At 36.9% G+C, this 15,869-nt stretch overlaps 1 protein-coding gene across 1 annotated transcript in view; it reads left to right on the forward strand.

The window, feature by feature from the left end:
* The window catches only part of LOC144975203 (RNA helicase Mov10l1-like), a 35,613-nt gene extending 21,480 nt beyond the window's left edge, over positions 1-14,133 (forward strand). The window contains exons 15-22 of the mRNA XM_078919044.1: positions 4,862-5,017; positions 6,706-6,771; positions 7,955-8,119; positions 8,882-9,055; positions 10,507-10,647; positions 11,297-11,404; positions 11,808-11,948; positions 12,596-14,133. Of these exons, the coding sequence (XP_078775170.1) occupies positions 4,862-5,017; positions 6,706-6,771; positions 7,955-8,119; positions 8,882-9,055; positions 10,507-10,647; positions 11,297-11,404; positions 11,808-11,948; positions 12,596-12,712 (1,068 nt within the window). The 3' untranslated portion in view covers positions 12,713-14,133. The remainder of the gene's footprint in view (positions 1-4,861; positions 5,018-6,705; positions 6,772-7,954; positions 8,120-8,881; positions 9,056-10,506; positions 10,648-11,296; positions 11,405-11,807; positions 11,949-12,595) is intronic.
* The last annotated feature ends 1,736 nt before the right edge of the window (positions 14,134-15,869 follow it).

Here is a 15,869-nt window from a genome sequence, read left to right on the forward strand (position 1 = left end):
GCAGGGTGGGAACTATACGTTGAAATACAGCATCGAGGAACTGCGATACCTTCTCAGTGGGGCACGAGATAGCCGACACAATCGGCCTTCCAGGTGGAGTGTCAGACAATTCCCGGATCTTGTGTATCTTAGGGAGCATGTAAAAACATGGATTACCTAGGTCGTTTTTTTTTTTAATTTTTTTTTTTTTTAATTTTTTTTTTTTTTTTTTTCTTTTTCTTTTATTAATTTCTCTCTCTCTCTCTCTCTCTCTCTCTCTCTCTCTCTCTCCTCTCTCTCTCTCTCTCTCTCTCCTCTCTCTCTCTCTCTCTCCTCCTCTCTCTCTCTCCCTTCTCTCCCCTCTTTTCTGACCATCTACCTATCTATCTGCCTATCCATCTATCTATTTATTGGGGTATTCCCCTTTACTATCGCATCGTTCCTTCGCGAAGATTCGACCTTCGCTCATCCAACAAACCCCCCCCCCCCCACCTCCGCCGTGACCCTTTCCCCTCGCCCCCTCCAACCCCCCCCCCCCTACTGTTCCACTACAGCGTTCTACTACTACTACTACTACTACTACTACTACTACTACTACTACTACTACTACTACTACTACTACTACACAACTACTACTACTACAACTACTACTACTACTACTACTACTACTACTACTACTACTACTACTACTACTACTACTACTACTACTACTACTACCAATAGGTCTTTTATCTTCCATTATAGTCTGGAAAGTTCTGTTCCCTGACGCTGACCTTTGCTTATCAATTAGATCACCCCCCTGGGGCACCCTATCCTCTACCCACGCCACGCTAACATTTCATTCATACTGCAACCACCATTGATTACAGACGATACAAGTTATTTTTCATTATATTTTATTTGTTTTCCACGTTTATTTGTGTATTGTTGTGCTGACGAAGGTTTGTACCCGAAACGTCCATTGTCTGTTTTGTTCCCATACGAAGCCTTTCCATTTTCACTCTTTCGTTAGTACTACTACTACTACTACTGCTACTACTGCTACTACTACTACTACTCCTACTACTACTACTACTTCTACTACTACTACTACTACTACTACTACTACTACTACTACTACTATACTACTACTACTACTACTACTACTACTACTACTACTACTACTATACTACTATTACTATCTACTACTACTTCTACTGTTCATACTACTAAAAGTACAACTCTACCTACCTACCTATCTATCTATCTATCTATCTATCTATCTATCTATCTTCTATCTACCTTCCTAGCTATCTCTCATTGTGACAATCATCACTTTTATCCATTAATATACATATAGACCCAGCTATCCTCGGCTGTTTACTCGCCCCTCTCACTCTCCCTCCCCTCCCCCTTCTCTCTCTCTCTCTCTCTCTCTCTCTCTCTCTCTCTCTCTCTCTCTCTCTCTCTCTCTCTCTCTCCCTTCTCTCCCCTCTTTTCTGACCATCTACCTATCTATCTGCCTATCCATCTATCTATTTATTGGTGTATTCCACTTTACTATCGCATCGTTCCTTCACGAAGATTCGACCTTCGCTCATCCAACAACCACCCCCCCCCCCCCACCTCCGCCGTGACCCTTTCACCTCGCCCCCTCCAACCCCCCCCCCCCTACTGTTCCACTACAGCGTTCTACTACTACTACTACTACTACTACTACTACTACTACTACTACTACTACTACTACTACTACTACTACTACTACACACTACTACTACTACTACTACTACTACTACTACTACTACTACTACTACTACTACTACTACTACTACTACTACTACTACTACTACTACTACCAATAGGTCTTTTATCTTCCATTATAGTCTGGAAAGTTCTGTTCCCTGACGCTGACCTTTGCTTATCAATTAGATCACCCCCCTGGGCACCCTATCCTCTACCCACGCCACGCTAACATTTCATTCATACTGCAACCACCATTGATTACAGACGATACAAGTTATTTTTCATTATATTTTATTTGTTTTCCACGTTTATTTGTGTATTGTTGTGCTGACGAAGGTTTGTACCCGAAACGTCCATTGTCTGTTTTGTTCCCATACGAAGCCTTTCCATTTTCACTCTTTCGTTAGTACTACTACTACTACTACTGCTACTACTGCTAAATACTACTACTACTACTCTACTACTATCACTCTACTACTACTATACTACTACTACTACTACTACTACTACTACTACTACTACTACTACTAACTACTACTACTACACTATTACTACTACTACTACTTCTACTGTTCATACTACTAAAAGTACAACTCTACCTACCTACCTATCTATCTATCATCTATCTATCTATCTACTATCTATCTATCTATCTACCTTCCTACTATCTCTCATTGTGACCAATCATCCACTTTTTTATCCATTAATATACATATAGACCCAGCTATCACTCGGCTGTTTACTCGCCCACTCTCACCTCCCCTCCCCCCTTTCTCTCTCTCTCTCTCCTCTCTCTCTCCTCTCTCTCTCTCTCTCTCTCTCCTCTCTCCTCTCCTCTCTCTCTCTCCTCTCCCTCTCTCCCCTCTCTCCTCTCTCTCTCTCTCTTTCTTTCTTTCTTTGTCCCCCCCCCCCTCTCTCTCCTCTCCTTTCTCCTCCCTCCCCCCCCCCTCTCTCTCTCTCTAATTCCCCCTCTTTACCCGGTCCGCCTCAACCCAAACCCCCCCCCCCCCCCCCACCCCCCCCCCTCTTTTTTTTTATTTTTTTTTTTTTTTTTTTCTTTTTTTCTCTTTTTTTTTTCTTTTTCCTCTCTCTCTCCTCTTCTCTTCTCTCCTCTCTCCCCTTTTCGTCTATCTACCTATCCTATTTTCTTCTACTCTCTATCTTATCCTATCTATATCGGTGTATTCCACTTTACTATCGCATCGTTCCTTCGCGAAGATTCGACCTTCACTCATCCAACAAACCCCCCCCCCCCCCCCCACCATCCGCCGTGACCCTTTCACTTCGCCCCCTCCAACCGCCCCCTACTGTTCCACTACAGCGTCTACTACTACTAACTACTACTACTACTACTACTACTACTACTACTACTACTACTACTACTACTACACTACTACTACTACACTACTACTACTACTACTACACACTACTACTACTATCTACTACTACTACTACTACTACTACTACTACTACTACTACTTACTACTACTACTACTAACCAATATGTCTTTTATCTTCCATTATAGTCTGGAAAGTTCTGTTCCCTGACGCTGACCTTTGCTTATCAATTAGATCACCCCCCCTGGGGCACCCTATCCTCTACCCACGCCACGCTAACACTTCATTCATACTGCAACCACCATTGAGTACAGACGATACAAGTTATTTTTCATTATATTTTATTTGTTTTCCACGTTTATTTGTGTATTGTTTTGCTGACGAAGGGTTTGTACCCGAAACGTCCATTGTCTGTTTTGTTCCCATACGAAGCCTTTCCATTTTCACTCTTTCGTTAGTAATGTACTTTGACCAAGGTAGTAAAATTTATAAGTACTTTGTGATTGCATTTATGCTAACTCATATCAATCAAATGTAGTTTGCAGTCTTCCAGAGCCACAAAGCCCATGGAGCCGTAGTTTATCCTGGTTTCTACGGTGTTAAACAGACAGTAGCAATTGCTTGCTATCTTCTGGAAAGGACATTATCTATCTCAAAGTACTTTCCACCACCAAATCTAACAGACTCAGCTACCTAATCACTGCTGGGTGGATAGGGAGGTGGGGGTGGGTCAGAAAAAATCTCTACTTCATTCAGAATTGATGTCTCAATCCCTCTGCATTTGAAGCGAGTGCTCTACCAACTGAGCTATCGGGGACCCTCAGCATTGCAAAGAAGCTTGATAACAACAGGTAAGTTATTCCATAATAGATACAATTTTAGGGAAAAAAATGAGTAAAGGTAACGGTCAACATAAGATGGAGGAATATTAAAGATTTGACTGCCTAGTACAGTTTGTATTTTACTTGACTTCATTTGGGAGTCTGGGTAGCTCAATTGAAAGAGCGCTCACTTCACAAGCAAAGGGACCAAGATCGATTCTGGGTGCAGTCAAGATTTTTTTCTGACCCCTCCCCCCCCCTTCCCCCTGTCTACCCAGCAGTGGTTGGGCAGTTGGGTCTGTTTGATCTGGTGGAAAGTACCTTGTATTGTCCGTTTCTACGTCATGACACAGAACCAAAGGGCTAGAGCTCAGGTGGTCGCTGGTTCGGATAAGTAAGTAAGTAAGTCCGTTTCAAGCTATAGAAACCAGGTTAAACTCCAGCTCCATGGGTCTAATGGCTCTCTGAAGGACTACTTTCTTTTGGTATTGATTTACTGTTCTTCTTCTTCATGTACCAAGTCTGTGCCAGACATCGGTGATCATCATGGTACGCCATTCATCTCTCTGATCAGATTACCTCAGAAAACCAATATTACTTTTCTCTTTCTTTGTCACCCAGCTGTTCAAACTATTCAAATATGTTTTTCTTGGTCTACCTTTAATCTTTTTACCTTCTATCTTTTCTGTGAGAGCAAGATGTTCAATACATTTATGTCGATTTAGGTGCCCTAAAAATTGCATTTGCATTAGTTATCTTCTCTGTCCATGAGATTCTTAACATCCTTCTAAGAAACCACATTTCTGCTGCCTCCAGTTTCTTTCTAATGTCTTCTGTAATTGTCCAGCTTTCACAGCCATATAATAATACTGAACATTCATAGGCCTTCAAAACCCTATGTTTTGTTGTCATTGAGATATTGTGGTTTTTTGAAAATTAGACTCATTTACTGTTATCTCCTATTATTTTACACCCCCCCCCCCCCACCACCCTCCTCCCAGGCCATTCCTGAAGAAATCCTGAAGTATTGTCGTTTTGCGGAAGATCTCAAGCGTATATCCCGTTATCGAGTAATCGTCTCTACGGTAGTCATGGCAGGGACCCTCTATGGCCTGGGCTTGTCACCAGGACACTTCACACATGTATTTCTTGATGAGGTTTGAAATAAAAGATAGGTTCTATAAAGTTTTTATTATTTTCTTAAGGAGTGTCTGAGCCATAGGTTTTTCTTGTTATATGCTTCATTGTCTCTTTTGTGCGACTATGTGGTCTTGTGGTATGACACCCGCCTTTGGATGGGAAGGTACAGGGTTCGAGTCCCACTCAAAGCGGTGCATAGTTGAGTCCTTGGAGGAGGCTCTTTACTCACATTCTCTCTTTGTACTCAGATGTAAAATGAGTACCTGGCCTTTAAAAGCGTGGTCTCAGTTGCAAAAAAAATAGTTGTAATATCGCCTAACAGGCATCATGTCTCATCCTTCATATTGAATGTTGCTATTGGCTAGGAACTCCTTGTAAAGCGCTTTGAGTACATTTATTTGATATTGCGCTATATAAATACTCAATTTTCTTTTATCGGAGCAGCTATATATTTTTTTTCCTTATTATGTAAAAATTTGTAAGAAATATGTTGGTTTTTTAAAAATTATATCTTTTAATATATATAATCTCTCAACTCTTTTTTTTTTTTTCACTCTGTGCACTTCACAGTGCTTATTTTACTCACCCAGCAGGCCATATTGAACAGAATTTCATCCAGTAAAGGCCATCGTTTTAACATCCTTTTTATTCAAGAAATCTTACAGATATCCATCACTGCTTATTGTCAGGTTCTGTGATATGGTCTTTGCTTTATACTCAGGAGATACCAAGTTCAATTCCTCTGCGGTGATTGACCATGAGTAAGTCACCTAGATCACTTTGTGGCACTACACTGCAGCTTAATCTTGGGTCAATTGTGACTTCGATTGGAATAGGTCCCAAAAATAATTAAACCCAAGGGATTTAGGAAGGGAATTTTATTTATTTACTTTTTTTTCTATTCACACCTGAGTCAAGTGAGGTATTGTGGTTGAAATGTCCTCAGCAATGTTGGGGTTATATTTCAAAGAGATACTAAACTGCTAGAATCTGTGGACTGTAAAAAGAAAAAAAGAAAAATGCATATAACAGCTTCTAAAAAGAACAAAATACGAAACACTGAACGTTTTTGGCTCAAAACCGTTCTTCAGCCAACAGCAAAAAAAAAATAAAATTAAGACCTCAATACATTACTGAAAAAAACAGATTGACGACAGAGAAAAAATTCGGCACGTCCTTCCCAGACCTGCCTACTTGAAAATTTAAAACTTCGTAGTTTTTAGGAGATGAAAATAGTAGTCGCTATCATTAACTTTATGGATCAATAATTAACTATCACAAGGATTAAATAACACTTCGAAATCCTTGAAATTATAAAGTCTGATCTCTACATTAATTTTCAATATGTTTTAATGACTCAGAGATGATTATGAAGTTCTAAAATTGGAGCCAAAATTTCGTAAATCTACAAATTTTTCATATCATTAGGCAGGTCTGCCTTTCCCTGAATATTTTCTGCCGTTGATCTGGTTTGTTAGTAATATATTTACGTTTTCATTGTTTTTTTGTTGTTGTTGGCTGAAGAAGGATTTTGAACCTGAAACATTCCGTGTTTGGTATTTTGTTCTTTTTTTTTGAAGCTGTTATATTCATTTTTGGTCATATTTCAGTGATCATTTCATTCTCAGACACCAAGACACATGTTCATTTAATTTTTTAAAAGTTATTTATGACGTCTATTCATAGTGTGCTCTATTTGCTTCAGTGTGGCCAAGCCACGGAGCCAGAATGTCTGATTCCGATTGGATTATTGTCTGGAACAGATGGTCAGGTATGTGGCGTCACATTGGTACACTCTTGTTTTTGCTCTTTTACCTAATGAGAGAAGAGGAAGAGGCGGGAGGGGTGCCACAGCTTATGTGAGAGGGGATCTCATAGCTCAAGTGCAGAGTTGTGGGGGGGAGGGAGGGGGGAAGGTCCCTTAGCGAATGTGAGGGAGGGGGGCCTGGGGTGTGGTGTGGGGGTGTTGGGGGGGGGGGGGGGGGGGGGGGGGGGGGAGGGGCATCCCGTAGCTTAAGTGGAAGAGCGCCCATTCATAAATAAATGTTTGGTCATGATTTCAGGTTGAGTCTACCCAATTGGTAGTGACTAGTTAGGGACCCCACTCCCATAGCGAAAGTGAGGGAGGGGGGTCCCCTCAAGTGTGTGTGTGTGGGGGGGCATCCTGTAGCTTTAGTGGAAGAGCGCCCATTTTACAAACAAATGATTGGTCACGATTTCAGGTTGAGTCAAGTTATTTTTAGGATTTCTCCATCCATTAGGTATTGGGGTCTGTTAGATCTAGTGGAGAATACTTCATGATAATGATAAGCTAGAATCCATTCCAAAGGTTAACAATAGATTCTCCATCAAAAAGATGGAAAGTCCCTGGCTTCATTGGCCTTATGACTTTGAAAGACTATTTTTTTCCTTATTTTATCCCTTGGATGTAAGTAGTTTTATTTCTAATGCTTTATAAAGCCCCGGAACGTTTAAGTCAAAAGATCGCATTTGAGCTACCAAAGGGTAAAGTAATAAAACCTCATATCCAAAGAAGGACATTGCATTATATCATATCATTTCATATCAGTAATAGGACTTTAAAATGGACCATGTGTTCCTCATGCCCTTAAAACATAAGTAACAACATATTACACATTGCATGTTCTTTGAGAAAAAAAGATATTAAAAAGGGAGAAACAGATAATAGCAGAGAATAATTATTTGTTTTGAAAAATTATACATTCCTTTTATTGAATGTTATGATTCTCAGTCATGTATGTATTTTAAGCCACAAAGTTTCCTATCAAGGACGTTTTTTAATTCATTAATATTTTTAGCATTTTTTGTTTTAAATTTTTGGCAGAACGGAATATAAATATTATATTCATTAATGTCAGCCAATTGGCATATTCAGAATGGAAAACATACTTATAGAATAAAATGTTTTTCAATTGTATAATAAAAAATTCCAGACCATTCTAGCAGGGGATCCTCAACAGCTAGGTCCAATCATCATGTCACCGTTTGCAAAGATGTATGGCCTTGAATTGTCTATGCTGGAACGGTTGATGTGCCTACCGATCTACCAAAGGGATCCAGACAAGTATGAAACACACGGTGGATTCAACCCTGTCTTGGTGAGAATTTGGATTTGGCTCTTGTCATTCTTTAGGTAAATAATAACGTGAAGTTTAATGTAAGCTTCAATTTAATTACAAAAACAGATCAAAGGAACGTTTCGGGTTTCCCCTTTATCAACAAAACAGGATGATTGAAACACCACAGATGAATGAGATAATGTGGTAGTGGCGTAGTTGTAACTACGCCACTACCACATCATCTCATTCATCTGTGGTGTTTCAATCATCCTGTTTTGTTGATAAAGGGGAAACCCGAAACGTTCATTTGATCTGTTTTTGTAATTAAATTGAAGCTTACATTCAACTTCACGTTATTATTTATTTCTTCGAGCTTCGAGCAGCAACATTTACACTTCTTTAGATAAAAAACGAGCATTTATACAGAGCAATGTACTTTTAACATGCTCAAAGCTAGGAGTCCTTAGCCAATAGCACCACTTAACATGTAAGACGAGACATGACACCTGTTAGTCATTATTGCAATTTTTCTGACGGACGCAATGTTGTTAACTACCAGGAACTCAAATTACACCTTAGAACAGTTTAAATTTTTAAAAGTGCTATTTTTCGTAAGAGTTTTTTTTCCATACAATGGAGAGATTAAAACATTCATCTTTAACATGAAATCAGTTTCTCAGTTAGCTGTTACATACTAACTTTGTGCCAAGTTTCTCTATAGACTAGATGAAATTATGAGTTTTTTTGTTTATTTTGGTTTTTGTTTATTGATTTGATTTTTTTTTTCCACTACAATAACAGGTGACTATGCTGGTCAAGAATTATCGATCTCACCCATCCATCTTGAAATTGCCATCTCAATTATTCTACTACAATCAACTTGAGCCACATGCAAACCCCGACCTCGTCAATAGTCTGACTGAGTGGACAATGCTGCCCTCTAGCGGGCATCCTGTCATTTTTCATGGACTCAGGGTGAAACGACTTTTATAATATTAATATGGCCATGAATTTCTAATTAAAACTGATATTATTTTTTCTTTCTAGTTTGGGTTGGTTTTATTTTCGTTCTCTGCATTAATGTACTAGAACTGAAGTCATTGATAATAGAACCCTAGTAGGGATTGAATCAGTTTCAATCTCAATTTTCTCCATTTTCTTATTGTCACTGAAATAAACTCAAAATGACTCTAAAGAGATTTATAGGCTACTAATGAAAAAGTATTGAGGCCAGTAGAATGATTTTTCACTTTTGAATATTGCTTGTTAATTTATTATTTAATCAGATAAATGACAGTTCATTACAAACCATAAATTATAAACAATATAGATATAACTTTTTTTTTTCCTCTGGCAATGAAAATTACTTTTTAAAAATCTATTAAGTTGAGAACTCTTCACTCACTGCTTGTATTAAAATACATAATAAAATACATAATTTAGCCCCTTAAAATTTTTTTTATTTTTTATCTGTGTTACGATTTTTGGGTATCAGTTTACCAGGTCAGATAAGCGTCATTTATTTTCCTCTCTACTGCTCACTACTGGTTCTGTATCCAAATCAATCCGTATTACTTCTGTTCTAGAGCATTTTCATCAGTTGATTGCCGTATTTTGGAAAATCACGTTTTTAAAAGTTTGGCCAGAAAACTCATCCTTCAAATATTGATTTATTTAAATGACCCTCATCTTGGTAAAAACTCTCTAACCTGGAACTTGAATGAAGACCTCGCAAGGTCCCATGTGTGTTTTATTTTTTTGCCAAGATGAAGGCCATATAAATCAATAGATATTTGAAGGACAAGTTCTCTGCCCAAATATTTAAATACATGTCTTTCCTGGTTAAACAGAAGGGTCCACTTATAAGATTATAGAAATCTTGCATTTTTAAGCTAATATAGTTATTTTAAAAATTAACATTAAACAAAAGAGGAGAGTTTTCTTTTTAAATTTTAAATTAAGATTTTCATATTGTTTTGAACCGTTTCTCCAGAACAATTTTGTTGCGTTTCAACTGATGTGCACTTATAGCAGGTCTGATAACCGAATGCATTAATGGGCTTGATTTAGCATTGTTGTAATGATCAGTATTTTGGGTCAGTTTGAGAGTATTTCCATTACAACATTGAGCCCATAACCATTTTGGTTATCAAACCTGCAAATAAGTACACATTGGCTCTAATTGCAACATTGTTGTTTTAACTATTTTTAGGGCTCACAAAAATAATTTTTCACCAAGTTTTGATGGTCAAATGTATTTTTTTGAAGTCTTTAATATATGCGATCTAATGTAATATATGACTTTTCGTATGAATGAACAACCTCCAGAATATTAAACGCATTAAAATTTCCAGATACAATATTAGAACAAATCCCTATTCATATAAATTTTTTCACTATTTTGAAATTTCATACATTATCGTCAGGGTCCAGACATGAGAGAGACTAATAGCCCCTCCTGGTTTAATGCTGGTGAAACCCTTCAGGTGGTCACCTACTTGCAGGGTTTACTGAGACACGGGCTAGAGCCTGACCAAATTGGTATCATCACACCATACAGAAAGCAGGTAAAAATCACTGGAAGAAGAATATACAAAAGACAAAGCACACACTGAAGCTTGATTAAATGCATTTTATTTCATTCCCCCAAGATCTTAAACTTAAAGTTTACTTTAGACAAAGCACATACTATAGCTAGATTGAATGCATTTTGTTTTATTCCTTAGATCTTAAAGTTTACATTAGTCAAAGTCCATACCAAAGTTAAACTAGTATTGTCATTTCAATTTCAGTGAATTATTTTGCAGAGTGTAAAGTTCAGTGCGTCCCCCCCCCCCCCCCCTGCCCCAATTTTCTTTGAGTAAAGTGAGTCCTAACTAATTTTGTATACCCTCGACAAGTCATCATTTTTTATTTTATCTTTATTGCGTATTACAAATTACGTGGAAATGATTGTAGTGTTAGACACATTTCATAAAAGGAAACATTTTTAGCTTTACAAACTTATCACATGAAGATCCAGATATTAGCTCAGGGAATGATTTTAGATTGTTGAACATTTTTACCAACTGATAGATCAGAACTAGTTTGAAGTTAAAGAACTAAAAATGAAGAATTATATTTATACAATAGTTTTTAAGTACACAATGGCTGGAGAAGATTTGAATGTATATGCACCATGCTTATTATCATCATTTGTTAACTGTTGTTTGCTAGGTAGAGAAAATCCGTTTGCTGATGGATCGTCTCGGAATGCCGCATGTCAAAGTGGGATCTGTAGAGGAGTTCCAGGGCCAAGAACGACAAGCCATCATCATCTCAACGGTTAGTCAGATGAGGTCTTAATCCATTGTCTATTCTCTTTCATTTTTTAACTTTCTTTTAAAGCTTAACATTTAATCTGTTCTCGGCTAAAAGGTCTTTCAAAGCAAATTGTTAAAACCAATGACTGTGCATTTTGTGAAATATTGAAGTATTTTAGTCAAATCCATAATCAGAATTGTAAAGGAGAATAAATTGTGATGATTAAACCTATGCATTTGTTGTTGTCAGTGTTGTTGTTTAGTGTCTGTTTGTTTTGTGGGTAGAGGATGGATATTAGATCTGTGCCAGAGGTACTTCATTTGTTGTTTTTTTCTCACACAGTGCACCATTCAACTGGTAATTATTCATTTTATGATGTCGATCTCTGCTGACTTTATCTGAGATATTTACTGTTCATCCGCAGGTTAGATCAAATGAGAGACTGATAGGATTTGATGTGCGTCACACTTTAGGATTTCTCAGCAACCCCAAGAGATTTAACGTGGCCATTACTAGAGCTCAAGCGTTACTCATCGTTGTCGGCAATCCCTATGTCTTAACTCAGGTCCGAATCACAATTGCCAATTTTAATTATTTTTGAAAGGAAAAACCTATTTCACGGAAAAGATATCATTGCATAAATTAAATACCATGCTAAAAGTTGAATTAAAACGATTTTGAAATGTTGTTACAATGACTATTTATTAATCAGAATTATGAAGTTTTGTCTCAATAAAGAAGGTTATTCAAATCTAAAACAAGAGAAGTTTGTTTACATACATATCATAGAATGAATTTTATAATAATTATAACCAAACCACTTAAAAAACGTTAGATCAAATATGTGTTAATGGACCTTGAAATTTTCTTATCAGTCTTTCGTTTTTATTCAATAAATGTAATCAATTGCTTTTTCTTCTACGAAATAGAATTTCAAATATTCAATACTAAGCATTTCTAAACGATTTATTAACATGAACGGGTAGAAATTATAAAATTTGAACTGCACTTTGTTCAAGTTTTTTATAGATCCAATTTACTTGAATGGTATATAATAACAAAAACTAGGGAAATAATCAACTCCAAACACAAGGGACAACTGTCAATAATGCATTTTTCATCCAGATATGTCGTTCTGTAATTTTGGTGTGTTATATTTTTCACATTCAAATGAGATTAACATTTATGTATTTTTTTGTTTTTCATTGTCAGGATGAAAACTGGAAGATATTTATCCAGCTTTGCCATGACTGTGGTGGATATACGGGATGTGACTTGCCTACCTCTATAACACCAACACCTATCAATGGAGAGGAATTATCACGCTGAACTCTATTGTAATCAATTTTTACTGAAGGCTATGAAACATAACTGGACCTGTGTGCCAGACCAACACTCAAATGACTGCGGTTTAAGTTACTAAAACCATGTCAGGATCTTCTATACAGGACAGACCCTCCTGTCCTGGCAACAGTGATTGAAAAGTAGGGGCCACACATTTTTTTTAACCTCAGTGAAAACTAATTTGCCAGAAACCGTTGCCCTACCTAAAGGGTAGCAATGGGAACCGAAATCAGGCTCCATGAGCCTTGTACTTGTATTGACTTTATCATTACCACAAACCAACGACTACCAATGGGACAATTAATCTTTCCCAGTTTCTCTTTCCTGGACACAAATCACACACCAGGCTATTTATTTGAAGGCCATTGTATTTTCTTTGGATATATCCTGATATCTAGTTTGTATCGCATTATTTAAATTCATTTTCTATCAAGAAAGGAAAACATAAAAGCCCATGCTTTTTTAATCAGATGATCAGAGGGAAGTATCCTTTGTTTCAAAGTAAAATGTATTCAATTACACAGGCAGGATAGTATGATATACTCATATGGTACTGGGCACTGATTATATGACAGGATATATCTGTAACAACATTTAAAGATTGATATACAAAATTGGGCAAATAAATTGGGCAATAAATTATATACTTTATTAAATTATTTTACCCTGGGTTTAAAAAAATAAATAAACACATCAATTTTTATGTAAACGAGAAAGTTTCTATTAATTCATTTGTCATAGTTACACAGAATTGTTCAGAATTAGAATGTTTTTTTAACAGAGGGAGATAGTTGAGAGTTTGTTTTTTTTCTACCACCATACTGAAAAATCTACATTCCTTACTACTAAGGGAAATATTATTAATTTATTGACATGAACGGGTGGAAATCTTGCTATGTACCTTGTTGAGATTGCTTGCTTTTTTTTTTTAGTTAAATAGGTGCACTATGTTCAAGAATTTTCATCTGGGAGCTATTTTTCGGACTACACATAGCCAGCCTTGGTAGTGTCAAGGAGATGGGTTGACTTTATTTGGGCTATATCTGCAGCCCCAACTATATATGGTAAAATCTCTCCATCACCCGACCAAACTGATTATAATATTGGGATATGATACAGTGTATTATGACACCTTCTTTCCACTTTGATCCTATTTAAAATATGGGTACGATTATCTGACTGCTTGGTGATGTAGTATGCAAACACTTACAGACCGATTGTTACATGTACACAAAGTAATATCTGACTCATGACATTATGAGAAATTTCATGTGACCTAACAATTGCATACAACTGATGATCTTTTTATTCCTTGTTATCATTTACCAATTAAAATTATTTTTTTATCCCCATGCAATATTCAATCACTGTGTTTTTTTAATAAAGATACACTCTTGATAACCTTAGATATGCTGCCTTTAACCGTTTTTTGTTCTGTGTCTTCAGTTGTTTAGAATTTTAATATATTTCTTATTTTATTATAATTTTTTTCACAACCCTATAAAATTTGCAAGCTCAGCCACCCGGTAAGATACAAATAGAAATTTACTCCATTTACCACTCGCATGGCCTCTCTGACCTGCTTACTTGCAAAGATCATATTTTGCTTTAATGATCAATACAGTATACAGGCAGTGTCATTTTGACTCGATAATGAATAAAGTGGGGCTGTGGTTATGTAACTTTGAACTTTGCAGAGACAACATAGTCTTATTATTTTACATTTGTACATTTTTACACCTGTTCAACTAGAAATTACTTCTGTTTTATCAATATCTACCTCTACCACTGCAAGCACTGTATTATGGCTGTTATGGTGGGTATTTTTTTTCCACATTCACTTATAATCAAGTGTGTCGGAAGGTCCCAGGTTTGAGTCACACTGAGTGGTGCAAAGTTGAGTCTTTGGAAATGATTCTTTATTCACATTCTCTCACCATAAACGGGTACTGGCGGTTAACAGCATTGTATCTGTCGGGGAAAAAAAGGTAATATCGTCTAACAGGTGTCTTGTCTGACAAGATACACAGTATATATTAAGTGTTGCTGTTGGCTAGGGAACCCTTGTAAAGCACTTTGAACAAGTTTATTGTTTAGTGAATATTAGCTATTAATGCTCAAGTCTTGTTTTAAAGTGCACTATCATAAAGTGGAGAAAATTGAAGGTCCAGAATTGGAATTTGAAGTCAAGGGACAAACTCTGCCATCATTGGATGCTTGATGTATGCAGGCTCCTGGAAGGAGAGCATGATGGATCTCAAGACCCTGTTTGAAGTTATGGAGTTGTTATTTGGATGTGTTAGCCCTTATCAGGGACGTATGGGACAAGTTCCAGTTTGTTAACCAGACGCACTACATTCCAGGAGAAGCCATGACTGTGGACAAGCAACTCATCCTTTTCGTGGCTGTTGCTTGTTTCTCCAGTACACACTGTCAAAGCCAAAACCTTTTGGGTGTGCAATGCCGCCAATGCCTTTCCACGTTATGGCATACCATATATTGACAAGAGGACCCATTCAAAGTCAGGAAACAGTGTTGAGGCAACTACTGTCCTCAACCTTGTTCATACATATTTTCAGTCTGGCAGCGGTGTTATCTGTGACCACTTTTAAAAATATTTTTACAGATTACGGGCCTGCCTAACTGCTAAAGATTAGAAGCCTACTCATGTAGGCACTGTATATAAAAGAAAAAAAAGCTTATTGTTTCCACACTACACTAGCTCTTATTTGTTTTTGATGAAAGCACCACCCTTTGAGCTACCAGTAAAAAAAAAAAAAAGAATATAGTCAACCTCTTCAGCACAATGCCCATGGAGCAGAAGTTGTCACTTCCAAACCTGTGCAAAACACAATATTGTGATTTATAATCATCAGATGAAAGGAGTTATTGACTTAAATTAATGTGCAAATATGATCATAAGATCTTCAAAATATAACAAAATACCAAAAACAGAACGTTTAAGGCTCAAAATATTATTCAGTCAAGAATAAAAACAGTAAAAACATTAATACATCACTTAAAATGTAAGTGATTTTAAGTGATGTGTTAATGGTCATACTGTTTTTGTTATCGACTGAAGAAGGGTATTGAGTCCGAGACATTCCATGTTTGATATTTTGTTATTTTTTTAAAGGTATTA

Source organism: Berghia stephanieae, chromosome 6 (assembly GCF_034508935.2).
Source record: "Berghia stephanieae isolate SIO BIC M18660-M18661 chromosome 6, UCSD_Bste_1.3, whole genome shotgun sequence".
Lineage (NCBI taxonomy): Eukaryota > Metazoa > Mollusca > Gastropoda > Nudibranchia > Aeolidiidae > Berghia > Berghia stephanieae.